This window comes from Cinclus cinclus, chromosome 3 (assembly GCF_963662255.1).
Source record: "Cinclus cinclus chromosome 3, bCinCin1.1, whole genome shotgun sequence".
NCBI lineage: Eukaryota > Metazoa > Chordata > Aves > Passeriformes > Cinclidae > Cinclus > Cinclus cinclus.
The window spans coordinates 91812603-91836016 of NC_085048.1; the positions used below are offsets into that span (position 1 = coordinate 91812603).

At 37.2% G+C, this 23414-nt stretch overlaps 1 protein-coding gene across 1 annotated transcript in view; it reads right to left on the reverse strand.

Moving 5' to 3' along the window:
- The window catches only part of USH2A (usherin), a 374892-nt gene that overhangs the window by 103176 nt on the left and 248302 nt on the right, over positions 1-23414 (reverse strand). The window contains exons 40-46 of the mRNA XM_062490428.1: positions 22399-23027; positions 12015-12349; positions 8842-8964; positions 6184-6347; positions 4009-4218; positions 2454-2656; positions 545-657 (exon numbers count right to left, since the gene is read on the reverse strand). Coding sequence (XP_062346412.1) covers positions 545-657; positions 2454-2656; positions 4009-4218; positions 6184-6347; positions 8842-8964; positions 12015-12349; positions 22399-23027 — 1777 coding nt within the window. The remainder of the gene's footprint in view (positions 1-544; positions 658-2453; positions 2657-4008; positions 4219-6183; positions 6348-8841; positions 8965-12014; positions 12350-22398; positions 23028-23414) is intronic.

Here is a 23414-nt window from a genome sequence, read left to right on the forward strand (position 1 = left end):
ACTGCAAATTTGATGCTCCCTTTACAATTAAGAAGCTTGCCCATGCCTGTGGATGTAGTGGACAGGCACACTGCAAACAGTGGTTCAAGGAGACACAGATATGCATGCCTTTTCAGATAGCTTACTAATTCTTACTGCTGTGATAGGTGACTTTTTTTTTACCTAGAATTATTCTAAGTTTCCATTATCAGCATCGCATTGCTCCCTGAACATTAATCTTCCTCTTCTTAACTGACAGCAGAATGTGATAATTTTCATTCCACTACACTTCTTCTCTTAACTATTTCCACTTATGCCTTATTTATTATCACAGCACAGTGATACCCAAATGGCTATGTACAATCAACCAAGGGTGAGACTTCTTTGATTGATATGTCATCAAAAAAACTCCAAGACAAAGATAACAATCACTAAAAATGTTTTCAAAGTGTATACTGAATCCTTTCATGCATCTTATTCAATTTTGAGAAGACAACTTTACATTCTGGTCCCTATTCTGACTACAAATCTCCCTGATACGTGAAAACCACCTATAGCACAGTACCTTGAGCCAATTATGTCAATAGTGGGTGCTGACAGCTGTTTTGGCTCATCTTCCACAGTGGTGATCTGGGTCCCATTGCTCCTCACGCAGGCATACACCGTGCAGGCTTCAATCTGATGGAGAGGAACATGAGGTTCACATACTCAGATGCAGAAAATTTTCAGCTCTGCTACTTGTTTAGACTTTCTCTTCACCCAAGGTATAATTCTTTTCTATTTAACAGATTCCATACAGCCAGGAAAATACTGCAGCTTTGAGATAAGTATATCTGCCAGAGATATACTGCACTGCAGCACATTTTCCCACACCATTTTCTGAAGAAGGGTACATGCAGCCCTCTGGCACTAATTACTGTTTTCTATTAAATTGTCACCAAAAGAGTTGCAGTGAACTTGTTTTTCCTGCATGTATATGTAGACCCCAGTAAACAATACTGGAAAAAAAAGCACTTTTATTTGAGGCCTTGAGTGAGGTTTCTCTTCCTAGTATATATTCTGACATAAAAGTAAAAATAATTTTTCCTTAGTGTTTTCCATTCCTTCACATCTATTCTCTAAATTAAAAGTGAGAAATGCAAATAGAAATGATACAATTTTTTATGAAAAAAAGTCACAGAAATAAATTCTTATTCCTTCAATTCTTAGGATTATACTAAGATTAAAAGTGAAGGATCTTAACATTGTTTCTGTATTGTCAACAGTGAAGTTACTCCAAATAAAAAAAAAAAAAAACATGAAAATGAAAAATAATGCTGTAAGATTACCAGTGAGATGCACATGCATCCAAGATAATATTGTTTCCAGGAAAAGAAGAAAAATAATCAAAAGGGGAAAAAAAAGGCATCTTACTTTGGTTTTACCTATCACATTGATGCAAATACTAGCACAGCAGAAGAGAAGAATAATTAACATCTCAAGCAATAGAAGGTGGCCATGGTAAATTAATATAGAGGGTGTATAAGTGAAGCAGTACACTGAATTTGCATTATTATTGAGAAAAGATAAATGTGTTTCCAAGTGGCATTCAGAAAGTCATATGTGTATTCATGGATGGAGGTTTGCTGCTTCAGAGGGGCTGGCACATGGAAATCTGCTACAGTGTGCCTGTCTGTGATGTTTATTTATAGCATGGAGTAACAGGCTACAAATTTTCAGAATGAAGTATATATGGTACTACTAAGTTTGTCTCATATATAACAATGTAAACCAAGCCTTCATGAAATAGACAAGAACAGTTACAATTAAGTGTGAAAATCCATTTCTTGAAGACATTAATACAAAGTCAGGATAGAAGATTTCTTTTAAAATTATTTTTAATATTATGTTTCTGCCTATAGTATTTTACCTTTCATTGGATGTATGACTAGAGAGGCAAAGAGAGAGAAAGGGAAAAGCAGAGAAAAATTACTGCACATGTTAAGACAATAGAAAGTACTGTGATGATTTCAGAGATCAGCTCTGCTGACCCCTCAAAAGGATAAGGAAAAACAATTGATAATAGGCTGTCAAATGCAACATCATTATTTCACTGTACAGATACATCATGCATGCCTGATGTTTCTTAAACAATTGCAATTTTCTTTTAATGAGTAGGAGTAGAATCTTTGCCTCTTTATAATATGTGTTGGGGCTTTGCTAATGCTGAAGTGCAGAGCATTTGGGGGAAAGTAAATGGAGTTTTGACACTTTGAAAAAAAGAGATAATGGAAATTTGTGACAAAAAGTGTACACAAACCAAAATACACTAAAGATAAATATATTCCTGGTAGGGATATGCACACGAGCATCAGTGCAAACACATGTCCATGTGCGTAAAGAAATTTGCAAAACAATATTCTTCATGGAAATCCAGGTAGAAGTAAACAAGTAAAATTAAAGTACATCACACAACCCAGAAAACATATTCTAACCTGTATTTCATACACGGTGAAGGGAGACAAATCTGCCAAAAGAAAGGATCCCGGCTCGCTCGTTCCAGTCTTGTACTGCTGGTTATTTACATAGACAGAGTACTCCGTGACAACACCATTCGGGTTTGAAGGCGATGTCCAGATGACACGTACAGCTGTACTGTTGATGATGACAACCTCTGGAGGGAACATGCCCTCAGGCTCTAGAAATAAAGGAAGAAACTGAATAAACTCCAGCTGTCTCTGCAAAAGCACTTGTTTAACCAAATGCAGATTAGTATTTAGGTTTAGCAAAGGGTTCACTGCTTATCTGCTTTCCTCTGATGAAGTTATCACAGTCTGTAGTCTTCTGTAAATTGGCTTATTATACTCTCAGTTAGAAATCATGAGAGCTGATGGTAAAATGCTTTATACCAGCAGCACAGTGTCAATCATCAGTAGTATGTGGCCAGTGAGATATGATGATAAATTACTCACCCATCTGCACTGTCAACATGCAAATATTATTTTTATGTCTCCCCAATCCTAATTCTTAAAAAAAAAGAAGAAAAACTAGAGCATTTTGCTTTTAAAGCAAAACCTGAGAACAAAATACCTTATGTCTGATGGAACGTGACATTATCAGCCTTATAGATGAAGCAATATGCAATATTGCCATTATGTAAATGGTTTCAAATGTTGATTACTATAGGTAATGATGAAGTCTAACATTTATTTAGAAAAAAAAAGGAAAAAAACCCAACACCTTCCTTAGCGTTAAATTACATAATTATCTAAGCATGTCAGAAATAGCCATGCAAAGGCCTATTTTTATCATAAGAACCCATCTTTACCAGTTGAAAAATTGCTTTTACCATCAATTCTGTTTTATAAACAAAAGGTGCTGACCTTTGGCATGAGAAAGGAAATGGAATCCTCCTTTAAAGTGCTTTGCTAATGACCTGGAACACTTGCTTCTGAGGTAATGATATTATAATGTTTATAATGAGACTTTATAAAGCAAAAAGATTAGAAAGACCATTCCAAACACATTTCAGATGCACAATTTTTTTTATCATTATTTTATCCTCAACCTCCACCCCCAGCTCTGCACTTACCCACTGGCATAGAAATGACTCATAAAGAATTTTCATAGAGGCTGAACTTGCACACAGAGCTTCTAGCGACTCAGGAAAGGCCCTGTGTACAACTGTCATGTCAAAAGCACGTCGCTTCACAGAGCAAATCTCTTAAAAAACCCATTAATTGTTTCTAAATTCCACCATTTATTGATATGAACTCAGTTCCAAACTTAGTGCACCCAGACAGGAATATGCAGGAGAAGATGAGAACAAACTGGGTTAATATCTGCTATTAGAGCTTTTGTTTCTGTCTCAGTGGGACCGTTTATTGATCTACCGCAAGATGACAACCAGCACTTAAGCATTTTAATGTTTTAGACCTTTTTCCTTTTATACCGGAAATTTTTATAATGGAAGGATGACTGATCTCAACCCTAACAAAAATCAATCAATTTCATTCTCAGATTTTAAGCCTGCATTCACTGTTAACCAACCTCCATCTGAGGTAGTCACATGTACAACTTCACTGTTGATGCTGTGGACTCCATTAAAAACTTGAGAAAATATCTCATACTCTGTGCTGGGCTGCAAATCATCTATGACTACAGAGTTTACATCAGCCTGGATCCTCAGAGATCTTCTCTCATCAGTAGAATTCATGAAGAGGGTGTAGTAAACAACATCTCCTTGCAAATCCTGCAGTGCTAGAAAAAGAAAGGAAAAACACTGGGACATCAACTGGGAAATTTTCAGTCAGCAAGTTTCTTATCAACAACATTCACTGAGAAGAGTAAATCAAATTTTATGCAGATCCTCTTATTCAAAAAAAAAAGGAAAGATTCCATTAAGTGCCTCCAATTCCACCTTTTTAAGGAGTGATGCAGACTGCACTCCCTATTATGTCAAAATCATTGATGGTTCATCATCCTATCTGACACTGGAGAAAGCTTTCTTTCTCTAGACATCCCCATGAAGACAATGGAATGTACAAATTAATAGGTAAAACTCACTGCAAGCAATGGTGTGCAGGCCTTTTTGCTCCTTCCCTTCAAACAACACTTCGCAGAACCCACTCCAATCCTGTGTTATTCCTCCAGCCATGAATAAAGGACCTGTGCCTATGTCATTAATGCCAGTGACATTCAGCTCTACCCAGATGGCCTTTTGGCCATTCACAGTACAGTGAGAAGCTATGTGTTATTGTTTCAGAACAAGCATGAGCACATCATCTACATGTAAAGCTGTAATACACTCAGAAGCATTATACATACAGGCAAAACCCCCAAATCCTCACATTTCTTTCTGAAATGTATTTTACTCAGCACTAACTTCCCCAGAGAAAGGCAGAAAAAACAGTACAATTTTCTGGCTGCCCAGGGAAGGATATTCACTGGTTTGAGCTGATGGATAAGCACAGATTCCAGGCAAGTTTTCTCCATTTTAGTGACTCAGATGTCATCTGTTATCTTATCGGTCCTTTGTCATACAGTTTAAGTTCAGGTCTGACTAAATGCAACTGCTTTTCCACTAGGCATTGAGATGAAAAGTATAATTACAATGAAAACTGTAAGCACTAACACAAAAATCTTGAAATGACAAAATGACACACTGTACTACTGAACAGGACTCAGCTCACTGGGACAGAGCACTGATAAAAGCCAAAAACATATTTTCAGGCTCAATAATATATAGGTTTGCCATCAAAACTCTTAATCAAGAATGATATGCTATTTTTAAGTGGTACTGATACAAAGTCTAAATCCTTAGAAGTCAGAAACTTTCAGTAGGGAAAGACAGCAAGGCAACTTATATTGAGGGCTCCCAAGTTCCCAAAGAAAACAAAAAAACTAATTTGAAAACAAATATTATGAAAAATAATGAAACACTGATACACAAAATAGTTGCAACTAGTTACAACACAAGAAGTAATAAAATATGATAAGGTTTTCAAATAATGAATGGCCTTGTCTTGGTGTTTAACTTCAACATTCACAACCATATATGGAGGAAATTCCTAAGATATGAATGAAAATAAAACCATATTGCATTACCTACATCTAGAAGGTCAGGGGTTTAGATTACTAAGGTAATGAAACTTCAGTGAGCTGCTTCAGATCTATTACGTTTGTCAGTTTTTATAAGCATGCTTACTTCAGGCATGCAATTATAAAATAAAGAGACTACATTTGTTGCAATTCAGCACCCAGTCCTTACAATATCATTTGCATTTAAGTCATGAAGAAATTCCTCACAGCTGTATTAACAAACCAACTAGAGAAATTGGCTAAATTCATTTTAAGGAGCAGAAGATAAAGAAAGAAAAAGGGAATCTTCTCATCATGAAAGAATGTAGATGTAAATTTTTATACAAAGGGATGAAATACGCCACAAAGACAACAGGATTTTGTGTAGTACTGCTTTATATATGTCTCATGAGTTTGCATTAACTATTTTTTTCATTTTCACTATTCACATTGTGCAGAAAGAGCAGAACATGACTGAGAGCAAAATGTGCACATATTTTTCCCTATTTTTTTTTTCCTTTCAAGGACATTTAGGTACATTATAAATCAAGGCAAGGACTGTGTTTCCTCTGAGAGCAAGGCAGGCCATGGTAAGTGATGGCAGGTTAACATCTAGTTACTGGAATAAATACTAAGCACACTTACTTGGTTTTGACCATTCCACTTCCACAGCAGTGTGATTAACAGCACGTGCAACGAGGACACTTCCTTTCCCTGGTAATCCTGCTAATGTAGTAGCTATCACTTCTTCACTTGATGTATATCCTACCTCATTGTGCACTATGAGCTTGTACTCGTATGTTGTGAACCTAAGACATTTTTAAAATAAATGCAATGAAAAATGCAGACATAGAAAATATTTTCTGTAAATCTTCCGCCTGTGCCAAGTTTTGTTGTTTCTTCCCCCCCCCCCGCATATAAATTCATCTGTATGGTATGCACCAATGAGAACTTCCTAAGAGGCGTCTATTTTGTGGAAATTATTCAGCACAATTAACATGGTAACAAAAATAAAACACATTATTTCATTTCTTCATAGCTTCTGAGGTGTTGAGAGATTATAGCTCAATTCAATATGTAATTACAGTGGTGGCAACCTGCCAAAATTTGGATCAGAATTTAATCAAATGAGGCTTTTTTTCCTCTTTTGGGAAACTCACTGATTTTAACTTGCAGAGTCTCATTTGTAAAAGGGATTCACGACACAGTCAGGACTCTTCTACTACAAAAACATCTCAAAAAAGGCACCTAGCAGTTCAAACTCATTTAATAAAGTAATTTTCCTCAGAACTGTGCATATTCCAATTACACAGATTTATTAAAAACTACATGTGTATTTACTAAACCAAGTGACGGTTGCATCATCATTTCTTCCCTATAGCAAAAGGCATATTAATGTACTTTAAGTGGGATTCCATAATCTCAAATTTAATTTCCTCGTAAAAAGCCTCACACAAAACTGCACAAAGACAGAAAGTCAGGATCATCTTGTAAAAATTTTCACTGAAGTGAGGTCTACAGATGCAATGAAGGAGCATACAATAAATGCTTCATATTTAGAGATTTTAGTACAAAAAATACTCACAGTGTATATTTTCATTACTTTTTATACATTTTAGATGCTTTACTATAACACCCTGATTTTTTTTAAAGAGCTAGACTTTAGCAGTCCCACTGAGAAGAAAGCAAATTAATGGAAACTCACTAGCTCTAACTCTATGTATAGACAAATTGGAAAAAATATACAAAACACATCTTATTTCTCTCCCCACATCTTCTGTCACTTGCAAATATTTAATTTTTCTTGGACATTGTAGCACAAGTATAACAGAAAAAGGAAGGACTCCAGTCTTGCAATTTACTGACGAGAATTTGTGATTAATTTTTTTAATCCATATTTTCAACAATGAAAATAAAATGAGTTTGTCATAGCCTATTAGAAATGAAGAAACCATCTGACAAGATCAGTAATTCTAAAACATGCTTAAAGTATGACAAATAAAAATAAATGCTGACATATGAATTTTCTTTTGGGAAAAATAAGGCTTGAGTGCTTGAGCCTCACTGTAGCATCTTCTCAACAGCCAGAAACTCATCCTGAGCTGTTAACTGCAAAACATAGCTGCAGGTTGCAGAACTTTCCCCAGGAGAAGTGTGCAGGTGTGTCCAAGGTCTAGGCACACCTTTTTGGCCACATCTCATTCAACTCAAAATGTCATGGTGCCTAATGACCAGTCATTGAGACTCTGGCTGAATGTATTGCCACCTCTGAATTGCTGACATAACTGCAATACACACTAAATATGTTACACCACTAAAATATGCAAAGCTTAAACCAAAGGTGAATCTATGCAGACTTTCAAGCATGGCTGAGAGAAAGAGATGGACACTTGGGCAGGATTGGTACAAGAACAGCTCTGTGAGCAGTTATTGCAACAGATGGAAATGAGCAGTGGCTTTCAGCAAGGAGGCAGAAGCAAGCAAGAGTCAGTGGCCCTGAGGTTGCTTTGGTGTGTCTCTGACAGGAGCAGAGGTCACCTTCTCCTGATTCCCATTGTGCTCAGGAGGGATGCTCACACAATTTTAACAGAAGTAGAAGGAAAGTACAGATATTTCAGGGCCAGAGAATTACATGGAGCTCTCATAAACACGCCAACACACAGAACGCACACACCCTGAAACCACCCATGAGGGTTTTCCTGAGATTTTACCTACAAAAACCCAGTGCAGAATCCATGTTGAATCTCCCATTACAATTTCTTCTTTTGTGTGTTTTGTCTTAAGGAGCAATATCCTTGACTTCAAGATGCAAAAACTAAGGTTGATCAAGAGTAAATGTCTTGCTCAAGCACACACTCCACTCCCCCACTCTCAACACCCTGCACTTAATGGTGATGAAGCTAACATAACAAAATTAGGTAAAATAAAACATTGCTGAGAAAAAGTTTCAGATGTTTCCCTCAAACATGCATTCTGCCTGCGCTATAACTTTGACAACACGCAAATCTACAACATCTGTACACGTAAATCTAAATGGTTTGATTGCATGAGCATATTGATGATAAAATTTCATGAGATTTTTATTTTCATTTGTTTTTTGAAGCAAAACAATGTAAGAGTCAAGAATGACACTAACAATAAATCCCTGCATATTAGAATGATTAACACCAAAGATGATGACAAAAAATATTTCATTACATAATTAATATGTTCACTACATAAAGACACAAGAAATACTTTGAACTATTAAACATACACTATACAAAATGCCAGCATTTGTTTTTATAGTTTTTGTAATCTCACCTGCTAAGACCCTTATCTTCATAAAACCACTGAGTTCCTGAGTAAATATTGTGCCACAGATTTAAATCTTCAGGGGGATTTGACGCAAGTGGTTGCTGGATTTTACGTCTCAGGAGCTCATATCTAACACAAAAGACAAGCAGAACACCAGGATTATCTCAACTAATGTTATTACACAAAAAAAAAAAATAACCCAACCAGGTTTTTCTTTTAAAGCCACACATTATTTTGTTTTTACAGCTGTAAACTTCCTGAGATAAATATTCTTTTTAATGTTTTGTGATTTAAAACATTCAATTACTTTAAAAAAAAAAAAGAAACCACTTTGAAAATGGAAAATTAAGCATTTCCAGTTGAAAAAAAAAACCCAACCTAGTTTATTTAATGATTTACGGATTTTAAATTTTGTGGTTATCAAGACCAGGTCCAAATAGCCCATAAGGCTATCTTATGCAGACTTGCATGGTAAGCACAGGTTGCTTCAGAACATGAAATTATTATGTTTCTTTCTTGCAAATGTACCACTAAGAACACTGCCATTATGATTTTACTATTAGTAGTATCTTAAGTATCTTTGTACTTAACATGTTTGCAAATAACCATGGTGTAAATTACAGGAGATAACAGGCACAGAATGAGTTAACTGCTCCAGCCATCTGTAGACCTTAGCAAGGCACCTTTGTGTTTGGGAAGAAATTCATGATGTGAGCTTGAAAGACCAAACTATTTCATCCTGGTTTTAATTGGTATCTGAAACAGTATTCCTGTCTCTGCTCCAAACAGCAGGTCAGCCAAAGCCCATCTTTCATCAGGTCAGCCATGAGACTGCCTGATTTGGAAAACATGCTTTACTCTCAGGTTGCATCACACACTCTCCATCACCTTTTATACAAAACCTTTATGGAATTTAAAAAAAATAGATCACTTAGTGCCTATATAAACTAAAGGGGATGATATTATAGTTTGCATTTCCTAATCATTCTAGGGATTAAAAAGGAAACTATACTCTAAAGGAAACTAAATTGGAAATATTTGTTCAAAATCTTTAGGATTATTACTCTTTATTACATTCCACAGGACTGTCTAATTTATTCTTTCAATAATTGTTTCAGTTTGATACCCCAGCAAATTAGGGTCATATGCATATACAGTCTCTCAGATGCATTAACTTGATTCACTTAAGTGCTGAGCTGCTGTGTTTCATCTTGTCCCTGCCTCCCATTCTGGAAAGGTGCTTACTGCTAAATTCCAGACAAAAGTACATGGATACACAGGCAGATTTCAAACACTCTCATTTTAAATGCACATTTGTGAAAATGTTTCCATGTTTAATTGTTCTGCAGCATACCTCGGTGTGGGTCACCACTCTGTTGTAATCATCATGCTGACCAAGGGCTTTGTGTGTAATTTGACACTTCTTAAAGTTAAGATCATCTCCAGTCTGATAAGGACACGTGGGACAGCACCACCCCAGATTTGAGACCCTGAGTGAAGAGGTATTTAACAGGTGCTGCATACAGTAATTTAGTGTTGCTTCAAAAGCAGAATCCAACTGAGATACTCTCATAAGAGATCTGACACTTCCTGTGGTCTGTAGCAGCAAGGGAGTACATGCATAACTTCCAACAACTTTTGTCCTTGAGTTTAGGGAATAATCCTTAAGAGATGCAAGCAAGCATTGTGCCACTTAGTGATGCCAAACTGAATTACTGCAGAAGTTCGGATTATAACTTCAGAAATTAAACAGCAAAAACTAATTAAACTCCAACTCTCTCAAAAAAATCAGATGACTTTATAATAAGAACAGCTCTCACATGAGCGGTTCATCAGTGTCAATCCAAAGACAGATCACTACAGCTTTATAAGAAACCATCCTGGCATATTCTGTCCAATATATTTCACAGACAAGTCTTGAAAAACATCAAATCTTTTTGAACACTGAGTGGCGATCATGTGTAAATCACCCCCACTGGCAGCTGCTGCTGCTACTCTGCTTGCTGCAGACTTCTTGTTCCATCATGCTGTACAGAGCAGCTGCTTCAGTGGTTGTTCTTGTTGAGGGCAGCATGGCACACCATGAAAGAAATGAAATCTGCAGATGTAGGTTGTGCTGAATTACTTCAATAATCTATGGTAAAATGGTTACGTTGTTAACCCCAGAATAACAGACACTGCTTTACTGAAACTCCAAATTTTACTGTAGAGCAATCATCATTTCATTCAGTTGTAGTGTGCCCTAATTAAGCCTGAAGAAAAAGTCAAGCTACTGTGCTGTAATAACATATGCAACTGAAACGGCATTACATGATAATTATTGAACCCATCAGTGTGCCTAGAAGAGAGCTACTAACCAGAACATATGGAGTGCAGAGCTATAATTCCATGCACAATATTTCACGATATGTTAAAGCACCAGAATGAAAGATTTGACACTTTTTATTGTGTATATATAAAGACATATTTGTCTTTATAAGCCTTTATGCACTCAAATCCATATTTTTTTAATGTATATCTACACATACGCTCAGTATTCAACATTCAAGTCAAGATTCCCATCCTATCATTCCAGACAAATCTCAGAGGAAATTCCCTTCTTTGGCTCCTGTGGTAAAACCCAGTCTGCTATACCCAGCGCTTCCTTGAATTTCCTATTTTGGCTACACCCTCACACCTCTCACACTTTAACTTCCATTCTTCTCATGCACTGTCTCATTTAAAATTTATTCATCGCTTAATTTCTGAAGATTAATTTATGTCATCATCCTTCCAAATAGCCACTTTCTCTTTTTGTGAAGTAACCCAGAGTACTGAGAATATCGGATGTGCTAATTACACATGTTTGCAGGGATTTCTTCTTTTTCTCATCACTTTATTGGTGGAACTTGTTGCCTGAACTCGTCACCAAAAAGTGTCTGATGCTGCAGCCCAAGCCACTTATGACTTTGCAAATATCCTGTGCTTGCTCCTTTTGGTTTTTCAGACAGCACAGACCTGAGACCCAGAGCCTTCCAGCACAGACAACACACTTGCCCTGAATAATCCTGGCTCTTTTCTGAGCCCCAAAGAGGAATTTTTAAAAATCAAAAATTATGAGATCACATCTGCATCACTCAGAATTTTCTGAGTCAGATTTAGGTAAGAAGAAGCAAACTGCTCTGTCAGTGCCTGCTTACCTGAGATGGGGACCATTGGGCCTTAGCGGTGGTTGCCAAGAGACGGCGATAAAGGATTCGCTGATTGGAGTCACGGACAAGGGACTGACCCTCTGAGGAACTGTCGAGAGTGTGGTCACTCCTGTAGGCAAACTCTCCGTGCAGCCTCCTAGAAAGCCATCACCTCCAGCACAAGCTATCACCGTGACCGAGTAGTTGGTGTAGGGCACCAGATTGGTCACCAAATGGCTCAGCCTCGATGAAGGGTTCCCAGCGATGACAATGCGTGGGTCAGGCATGCGAATCTCATAGTTTAGGATTTCTCCGTTCGGAATCAGAGGAGGCTTCCAGGAGACCTGAAGGAAGAGGGAAAAAAAAAAGTAAAAGAACTTTTTTGCAGGTTTTTTTTTTTTTGCAGATTTCTCACAGTCACATTGCAGAAATAGACACAGCATGCTACAGATGGACACAAGTGGGGTCTGAAGATGTTCTTTTCCATCAAAACAGGCTTTTATTTTTAAAGAGAAAGCAGTTCAAAAGCTATTTTTTTTATTTTCGTGAGGTCCACAGTAACAGTTATAACCATTGAAAAATATTATTTTGCTTTATCAGTACAATGTGAAAGCATCACTCAAAATTCCACATCACTCAAAATTCCATGAGATGTTCAGATGCATTAGCAGAAGTACAATACTTATCATAAGTATCACTAATTGTCACGTATTTTCTTAGGGTGTATTACCTGGTGTGCTCAACTGACAATGGCAAGAGTAAAAACAAATTTTACTTAGTGTTTCCATGATATTCAAATAGATGCAATTGCATTAGCTCCTATAAGAAAACAGATTTTTTCTGCACTCCCCATATGATGAAATTATCAGGTTTTCCCTCTTATGTTTAGTTAACATATTACACTGGAAAATATCAGACAAAGAACGGGGACGATCTTTCATTTTAAGAACTATAAAATTATACTGAGAAAACTTTATTGCAAAAAGATTGGAAGTTACATACAGAATTCATGGTTTTTTATATATTTACACACACATACATACATATATATAAATATATATACATACTGCTATTCTTACTTTGGTTTTGTTCTTACTGAACAGAGGTTAGGTGAGATTTTTATAGTTTTTAGTTTTTGGGGGGATTTTTTTGATAGCACATTTACATACATATTTATTCTTACCAGCTCCACTGTAAAATCACACTCAAATAATTGCACTATAAAGTGCATGGATGTTCTAAATTATTTTTTAAGGCTTTTTGCCATGGTATGCCAGAGGGGCCATCAGACTGGCATAACAAGGACATGCAACTTAGCATGTATTAACAATCTCAGAGTTTCATAGAGGTAGTGTAAAAGCATCTATCAATACTCATTTCCTTAGAAATCCCAGTGCGGGAAGCATACAAGCTTTGCTTTGCTCTGGGACTGTTTTCCTTGCCATTTACCCACTCATCTATAACAATTGCTGTCTCTTTTCCTCCCAGGCACAAGATAATTAAGGACTGAATCCAACACAGAAAAGAACACAAAAATGGAGAAAACCTAGATATTCCTAAAACCTAGGTAAAACAAAGAAAATACTGAAGCGTTAAATAGTAATACCACAATACTTCAGTTTCAGTTAATTTGAACTTTTTCCTTAATTCTCTCAGTCTCTAAAATAAGTATCTTTAAAAATTTATATGCAGAATTACACATGGTCATGGAAACAGAGAAGCTTGATTTATAAATTATTTTTTTTTTAAATGGGATTACAAAATGCTGTATTTTAGATACAGAAGGACCTCTTAGGCCATCAGACTTGTAAGAAAGCTGGCAGCAAAGTGCTGGAGAGAGCTGAAGGATTTTGATAACAGATTCTGGAATACAATTAAACAGAATATTAGAGACAGGGTGATCTTGAGTAAAGACAGCAAAACCAAGATTATTGTGCCCACGTAGGAAAGGCTTAGCTCTGGCTAATTATCAAATGCTGTATTTCTGTTGCTTCTGGCCACAAATCTTATTCAAACAAATAAAGAAAATGCTACTGACAAAGCAATGCAAAATTTCACACAAGGCAGGAATTGAGTCTGCACCATTCTCACAGACATTGAGCAGAGCTCTCTTTTTGAACTATTTCATGTGATCTAGTGATAGGAAACAGAAGAATGGATAATTAGCACAGACAACAGAAAAAGTTTTCAAATACAACTATGTGCTGGTTTTGGCTAGGAAGAGTTAACTTCATAGTAGAATGGGATTAGTATGGGGCTGTTTCAGATTTGAGCTGAAAACAGTGTTAGTAACACAGAGATTATTTTTGCTATTTCTGAGCAGCACTTACTTTTCGGCCTCACCCCAGGAATGGAGCAAGAGGCAAGAGACACAAGTCGAAACAAGAGAAGTAAATGCAAATAAAAGTAAGTGATACATAGTCAGAAACTGGAACACAGGCTGTAAAATTCTTGGAAATGCAGGAGTGAAGTATGCATCTTGAAACTCTGTCTCGGTGAAGATAACATATTTATTATCCTAATATTAATAAAGAAAATCTGTCATTATTAGTGAAAAAAGCCTTCTTGCTGCTTACTACAAGATGGCTTCTAATAAAAGAACTGCATGCAAATTGCTTAAAAAAATACCTGGTACTACATGCCCAGAAGATAAGATTTACTTTGTACCAAAACCTATTTCCTGGAAGAGAGGATGAGTTATTTTCCAATCACATTTCATTTTTGATGCCTAACTTTTATGTCTAAACCTACGAAATCATTCTAATGCAACTTGTGCAAGATTCACCATATCCTGTAACCCCTTCACATAAAGGAGCAGATTAATACCATAGCAGGAGAACAGAGGTTGCTCCATAACTTCAGCTCCTGAGTTTCACACAGTGTGTGCACTAGCTGGAAATACCTGAAAAAACTCCCAAGTGCCACTTCACAGCATTTGTGGTGGTCTAACAGGTACAGTAGCTCATACTGAAGTAACATATATGCTATGAGGGGCTTACAGTGGGAAATTTCTTTAATTTTATTTTTTTTTTACTTGAGAGAAATAACTATTCTGAACAAAGAGTATATTCGGCCAGCAGCACACACAGTGCAAATTATTTTTTTCTGGGCACAGGTATCTCACACAAAGATATGAAGATCTGTTGTTGCTTTGGTTAATAATTTTTTTAACTAAGTAATGGGATGACCAAGGATACTCCCTAACCCCGTTGTGTCACTTGAGCTACTTAGAATTACCTGTGTCACCTAGGAATGACAGGACATGCAATCCCTCACAAATATCTCTTGTCAAGAGGCAAGGGACTGCTTGACCCATAAATGGAGATGATGGAGCCAGCCTGGTTAGCACACATGTGGCACTACTGGATCTCTTCTCCTCTTGGCTGTGCCAAGGTTTGAGGTAAGAGCTTGGCAATGTATGAAAGCAGGAAAGCTCACTAGACAGGCTGTGTTGGAAGCAGTAACAGTTTGTTCATTGATTTGAAGCTCAGCACTGAGACCATGAAAGAGGATGCCCATGAGGAAGAGAGAATAAGGTAACTACTGGGAGAGATTAACTGATTCAATGTAATGACTCTGGAAGCTTTCATTTAAAGATCAAAGGACCTTATTTTCTCCACCACAAAATTTAAAGAGACAGAAATTAGCCATTTTCCCCCCATTAAACAGTTATAACCTTGGAATTTTTTCCTTTTTTGACAGCAGTTGGAACCCTGCATCTTAATTCTGAGCTATCTGAGGAGAGGCATTGGCACATGCAAGCTATTTTACTGTTCAGGCCTGGTTTCAACAGTTTGGTTTTAAATCAGTGTGTTTGGCTTCATTTTATTCTTATTTCTCCAAGATACTGCTTGTAACTGCTACAAACAGAATGCAATAAATACACTACTGAGAGCTTTTCACTGTTGGTCTCAAAGCACAGTGTAAGTCTCAAATTGCAAATATTATTATTCCAGTTTTAGAGATAGAGAGACTAATTCCCAGACTAAATCACATATCAGAAAGAACCAAAACTCCAAACAAAGGCCTGCTACCCTAATTCTGCATTCCAGCCACTGGACTATAGTCCTCTGACAACCTCCCAGCTCCCCCAGAATAGCTGGGAGATGAATTTCCTCCTAAATTCTTATCTGTCAAAACAGAAATTATTGTGGGTTCAGTCAAGAGCCAGGATCATACTGGAAGTACAAATTCTGAGAAAGGTCACTGATGGTTCTGCTCATACACCATGCATGAGTAACACCCAGCTTCAGCAAGAACTACCATACAAGAACAGCAAGTTCAAGCTTGCAGTAACTGGCTGCTACTACAAAAACTCCTAGAAATTTGCTTGAGTAGTGGGAAAAACAAAAGAATATTTATGATCCTAAACACCAGCAGTAGAGTGTTTCAAATTTATCAAAGGCAGAGGGATGATGCCAATGAAACCCCCCTGTATAATCTATACCAAATGAGCAAGCTGTGCAAGCAATCACAGTCCTAACATGTGGAAAACCTCTAGTGTGCAAGTTAAGGTTGTTCCTATGGGTGTTGGAATGTCCTAAGTTACTCAAGCAGCACTTATGTGTCAAATGAACCAAGGTCTCCCTGACCTTAGCAGCATTACAAGGCAATCTTCACGCAAGGATTGATTGCTCCTGAACAGTTTTCCTGATGCACCAGGCATACCTGCATAAAACTGAAAGGGTGGTGAACAAAGTCGAGGCTTTTTTTTTCCCTTTCCCAGCACGAAGCTGTTACCTGGGCTTGCTGCATCCCCCTTTAGCAGACATGGCTTAGGAATCAGTGTTGTTTCTACCCATGAAATTATGTTCTGGGGTAAATGTAGATTGAAGTGTTTGAAGAATGAAATAGCAACAGGGAGTTTAAACCTGGAATAGAGAAAGGGCCTTCACAGCCTCATTCTCTGCAACAAAGTGACCTGCAGAGGAGCACTGAAGGATCACCTCACTCTTAGCACCGACTTCAGTGACCTTGGAGTAATTAGCATTGCATCCAACATTCTGTAATCAGAATCAACTTCACAGGACAGCAAACATTAATGTGTGAGACAAAAAAAACCCAGCCCCAGAACAGGTACCTATAACTAATTCTGTGGGAAATGGAAAATGGATAAAGAAAAAACCTTTTTTTTCATGGATGATACTCAAAGTGAAACTCATACTATAGAGTATGTTGCTTTAAATGTGTCAGTCATATCTATTCCTTACAGTTGAAATCTTTTTCCTGTGTATTTTAATCCTAGCTTATTTACAGAACAACAGACATTTAGCAGTCCACTATCCACCTTTTGGGATAATGAAAAACAGAAGACAACTATAAAAATAGAGCCTTGTTTATTTGTGTTTTCTCAGTTTCATATCCAATTTAGTAGTGAAATTTGAGAAATAGCTACTAGAAAAGTTTATCACTGGTGCAATAAATGATAATCTACTGCACTGAAAGAGTACAGACGGCTACTCTTGAAGATACTGTGGACAGCAAATTAATGACATTGTTCAGTCTGGAGGGCAGAATAGCAGCTTTCTCTGCTTCAGTTTCTTCTATACAAAGAACAAAATGGTAGGTGAACAGCAAAGTAAGAGACTGTCATCTCTGTGGGCAACAACAAACATGAATGACAGTCGAATTAAAAAGCCTATGACCCTTCCTCAGTCAAGAACTCATGAGGAAATACTTCAGAAAAATAATCAATCCATGGAAAATCAATGACATTACCATATCAATAAGCAAACCAACCAACCAAACAAAAAGAAATTAGAATGGCAGTTAGGTGCCACAGAATCACCACAGCCCTTCATTCCTCACAGGCAACATATATAACATATATTAAGAAAGAAGTAATAGTAATAATAATAGTAATAATAATAATTTTTCATTTTCCCTCAATTTGTATCTAACCAAATTGCAGGAAATTACTGTAAATTATGTTACCATGAAGGAATAGCACAGCATGAGAACTATATGTCAATGAGGTATTTATTCCATCCGACCAGGAGGAAACAATTCTCTTGTAAACTCTTTATAAACACTAAAAAGAAAATAAAATGTTTCCCATGGAGACAAACATCAGGATTATGCACAACTCATGCCAACTTCTATCTTGAGAAAAAGGTTACATGAAGGATGGTAGGTAATGGCTGCAGCTTTTTATCTGTCAGTGGTCCAGTTGGTGGCAGTCATCAGTGAGGGGAAGCAATACAAGCAATATGAAGCAGCAAGTCTCTGGTTAAGCCAATAATTAAGACTACAGCTGCCTTTTCCAGGCCAAAGTCCTCAAGGAAGCACCCCAGCAGCAAAAGGGAAGTCCTCCTACCAAAAGTTATAAGGCCAAAGTTGGAATATTTGCATACTACTGTTAATTTAGGTCAGTGTACCCAGCCACATAATGCCTTTCCTACAAAGAACTCCATTAAATAATTATTCACTGTGCAAACCAGCCTCTTTCTCAAGCCATTCAACCTAGCTACATTCCCAAATGTCATAGCAGTGTGAAGTGTGAGATTGAAGCAGCACAGCAATTGCAACCCTCACAAGAAAAGGAAACAATTTCTTTTCTACTTCTGTACATTAGGGTATAGCAAATCTTGTGTAACAGGAATAATGTTCATGGCATTGTCATATACTAAATAAACGGCTTTTGCAGTTGCTGAATACCTCCACTTCACTTTGGCATTTAATCAGCCACAAAAGCAGTTTATTGCGCATTATAGTCCGCTACCATGAACATTATCAATTCAGCAAATATTAAAAAATATCATGCAGGTGTCACAGAAATGGGTACTTTAAAAATTATCGACAGCCTTACACTTTCTGTTGCACAAAGGAAAGCAAGTTAAATGTTATGGAGAGATATTGGTCCATTCTGATTAAAATTAAATGTTAAAGGACATTTGCTTCTTTGTTTCAGAATTGTTTATGCTGAGAGTGACCTGCCATGCTGATATTTTCCTCCTTGCAGAGTGAAAGCTTTGGTCTATGAAAATAAGCTGTATACTCAAGTAGTATCCTGGAGCACTTTGAATTCTTCACATCCTCAAATAATTTTTATTGATTCAAAGACTAAATAAAGGAATGGAAATATGTTTCTCTTTTTTTTGTAAATTCTCTCTGTTTTCCGTAGAAGTAAATATTTGCACTCATGGTTTAGGGATTGGTTGCACTGACAGCTGAAAGCCTCTATTGTTTTGTGACCGTGGCTTGGTAAAGGAACCCCTTGCTAATCTTTCCCACAGCTCCCTTCCAATACCTTCTGCTCTAACCTGGGAGGACAGCTCTCTCTAGGGTGAGAGGTAATTAAAATCTCCTTCCCAAAGAGATGGCTTGTTTTCCACCCTGAGCTTGAGAGCTACCATCGTCAACACTGAGGTAAGAGCACTGTACAACACAAAGGATTCCACAAATTTCATTTGAACACTACACAGGTGATTTAAGCACTGCAGGTGTGCTGGCTTGAGCTTTCCTTGAGGAGGGAAAGTATGCCTTTATAGGACCTCTAGAGGCACCAGTGTAAAGCAATTTGATATTAAATCCATCCTATTTCCACACAGGAAAATATTTCAGCCAATAAGAGGCAATCCTTGCAGAATACTGCACAGTTAGTTGTTCTGTCTGTGCAACTAGCAGTTTCTGGGGTGAAGGGTCACAGTGGGTTGGCAGACCTCCACCCTAATTCTAAGGATTTTGGGCAAAATACCCAAACATTTTGCGAACAGGTGCTCCCTTGCTCTTCTCGTACTCTCCCAGTACACAGCATTTACACAAGACTGCCTCAGGGACACAGTGAAGCCCTGAGTGCTATCCAGGCCCTACTACTCTGGCATGGATTTGCCATAAAAATTCAGGGAAGGAAACAACACCACCTCTAGCAAGTTAATCCATTTGACAGATCTGTAAGAAGACCGACAAGAAAGATGAAATCCCAGTTGCTTCCTCTGGTGCTCCCATCTGCAAACAAGCAGAAGGCGAGAAAACTGCTGGGTGCAGCAAGTCTTACCTATTATCTCATTGGTGATGAAGTGCAATGAACTCTTCTGCAACTATAGTTTTACTTAATTTTTTTTTAAGAGAAAAGAAATAATTTATTATTATAATAATAAATGCTTAAAAAAAAAACCATCTTGCTGACCTGGACAAGTGAGAGAAATTTTAAAATTTTTAAGAAGTCTTAGAATCTTAGAAAACAGAACTGAAGCAATATCTCAGCCAAGGAATACTTTCTGCAGGAAAGTATATTTTCTTCAGGAACTGTACTAAGTGTTCCTGACTTTCTATCACTTATGAAAATAGAATGGAACAACATTAAGTAAATTAAAATACTTGATAAATACAAGAATTTATGTTGATATCAGCAAAGAACCAATGCCCCATACAGTAACAGAGAGACTTTAGAAGATTAGATACTCAGGAATTAATATATTTGGAGAGGCATATATGTAAGTCACTTTTCTCAATACAATGCTGCCAACTTAAACTATTTTAAACATTTTATCTTAAATATTTAAAATTAATAAAAACCGACAGTAAAACCAATTTGTAGAAATAAAAATATCCAGGCTTCAGCATCCTTGGCAAAAATTAGTCTTAACAGATGTGAAAAATATTTGTCTCCAGGTGGAAAAAACAAGTCCAAGACTACATGAATAGCAGTGACACTAAATTTGGCCACAATTCATAGAGGATTTCATACAGTTTGGATACTAAAGGGCTTTAAAGAATTTTGAATATTAATGACAGGCTGGGGAAAAAGAAGGAAAATAAACATTTGAACTCTTCAGTAAGAAAGGGAAACAAACTTAAAGAACAATGGTGTATTGAAATTTAATTACTATAGAGTGAAAACTTTATTGCCTGACTTCAGATTTCAGAAGAAATAAATGACCCAACTAACTTTCAGTATTGGTAGAATACTTAATCTCAGAGTTGAGCAAAACACAATAAAATTCCAACTGAACACACACGTCTGACCTCAGGAAGACATCCAGTAAAGAATGACACAATCTCTGATAACTCACAAGCTTTTAAAACTAGGATTGAGTGTCGGTCAGGGGTAAGATATAAAATTATTATGTTCTTACTATGTTAACTGGAGCTTCAAAAGTTGCAGTGAGTCTTTGTGCTCAGAGTTGAAGCCAATACGAAAAAGCTCACACAGTGAAACGTGGACATGTGGGGAAGCCTGTGATTGAAAGTAGAGCTACTATTTACTCAGCACTGCAGCTTCTGGCAAATCCATGAAAAATGCTTTACGATAAATTGTGGGAAATATTAAGATATATCTGCAGAAGTACAGAGGGCAGAGTCCTGGAAGTAGATTGCCCAAATCTTCAGTAAGCAGTCTGGCAATTCATCATAATTACTAGTGGTCGATCGTTTTTAATTCTTATAGCAACCATTGTACTCATATTGAACTGATTTGCAATTAACATGGAGATAACATGCAATTCATTAGACATTAAACATGATTTTATAAGCTTAGGATTTTTTTGTCTAATAGTGAATAGCTATTTTTTTCATCGCTTAAAATTGTGTGAACAAATAAAAAAATCAGCATTGGTTTACTGCTGAAATTCAAACCCTCAAATTATTCAGATTGCTTGGTAACACCACTCTGTTTACCTTTCGAAAATACAATGTATACCAAAAAATAATAAATCTAACAGATGAACTTCAATCTTATGCAAATGTCCTTTGTTTTGTGCTCTGGTGAGCAAGCTACTGTACCAATACTTTTTGGCATTAGTACAAGACTGAATCCATGGAAGCATGTGTGTATTTACACAAAAGAGGCTTCTAAGCTACAAAAATCCCTCTTGTTTGGTTACACTAATTTCCCTTGAATGAAGTTTGTATGCAAGCCAAAACAATGGTAGTTATCCTGTCCTCTAGAGTTCATTCCCAACAGAACGATGTGAATAATTGAAAACTTCCTACGTAGCCCTGTAAGACTCCTCTTCCGTAAATCAGGAGAACAAAAATGCTATTTTTTTCTTCATTAGCCATTTTAAAAAATCTGATAGTTATACAGAAGACTTAATTACAGGGGAAAAAAAGATCTTTTTTACTTCTTAGCATATTAATGAAATCTTGAAATTTTGGAGGTCAATTTCTGATCTGTTTAGAGAATTAAAAGCAATCATTTAAGTTTAGCATTGAAAATACATCAGGTGTGTAAGGAAGAAAATGAACTGGAATATAATGCCAGAGGCTAGTGTTAAAAAAAACTAAAATGGAAAGGAATCTAATGCTTTTGAGCCAAAGCACAGACACTAATTATTCAACTACCCCTGCAGCAATGAAGTCCATTGGCTCAGCCAGTAGATGTCTCTCTTAAATATGCAGTTGCTACAAGGAAAACGTGTTAAAGCCACGAGGCAATGAGAATTATTCCTACCTTGACTGAATAGGGTCCCAGCGCTTCTGCATCAGGTGGCTGAACACCAGCAGGTCTTGAAGGTCTGGTGGTAACTTCTGCCCAGGCACTGCTGTTCGTGCCCCCGTGCAGGGTGCTCATCAGCACTCTGTACTCAAATTTCTGCCAGGGGCTCAGAGCAGTGCTCTGGTCAATGTAGCTTGTGGATTCACTGACAGGGAGATGCACCACAGTTGAGATTTGCTCTGTTCCTTTTGCCCTCCTCTCTATTGTAAGGTTTTCCACCATACCATTTGGGTGAGCAGGTGGTTGCCAGGATATGACCACAGAAGTTGGAGTATCAGAATAGAGTTCTGGAGCAGGAATATCCTCGGGGGCATCTGGAAGAGTCTGTATTTCTGGGGTTGTGGGGGAAAGAGAGCATCCTTTAGAAGTGCATCCTTCTACCTGAAACACATAGACAGTGTAAGGATGCAAGTCTTCTACAGTGCAATTAGATGCAGTTCCTGGCACTGTAGCATGCAGTTGGCCATTTTGGTAAATATTGTAATGTGTGATAATGCCATTTGGCTTTAAAGGATGCTGCCAGGTGATGTTTGCTGCCCTTGCTGTAACATCCAATAGAAGTGGTGGATCTAAAGGTCCAGGCTCTGAAAAAAATTAAAAAAAAAAAAAAGGAAAGTGAAATTACTAATAATTTGTGATTTTTAAAATCAGTATCAGCAAGATGTACTCACCTTAACGAGGCTTAAAAATCAGAAAAGGAGCTCAGATCTATTAAACAGCCTGTTTCTTTGGAAAATGTAGGCCAAGATGTTCAGGGGATGAATATGGCTCTCTCTCCTCAAAGGCAAGTTGCTCACCTTCCCTCATCCCAACCTTCTTCCCTTCTCTTCCACACCCTTTTCTCTCCTGTGTCTCAGAAGTGCCCTATGAATGCTGTTTGCATTGTACGGCTCAGTATTACTGCAGACCTGCAGTTCTAGCTTTTGGGGATTTTTTTCTAGAGCACTAGATACTAATTGCAACCAACAGCA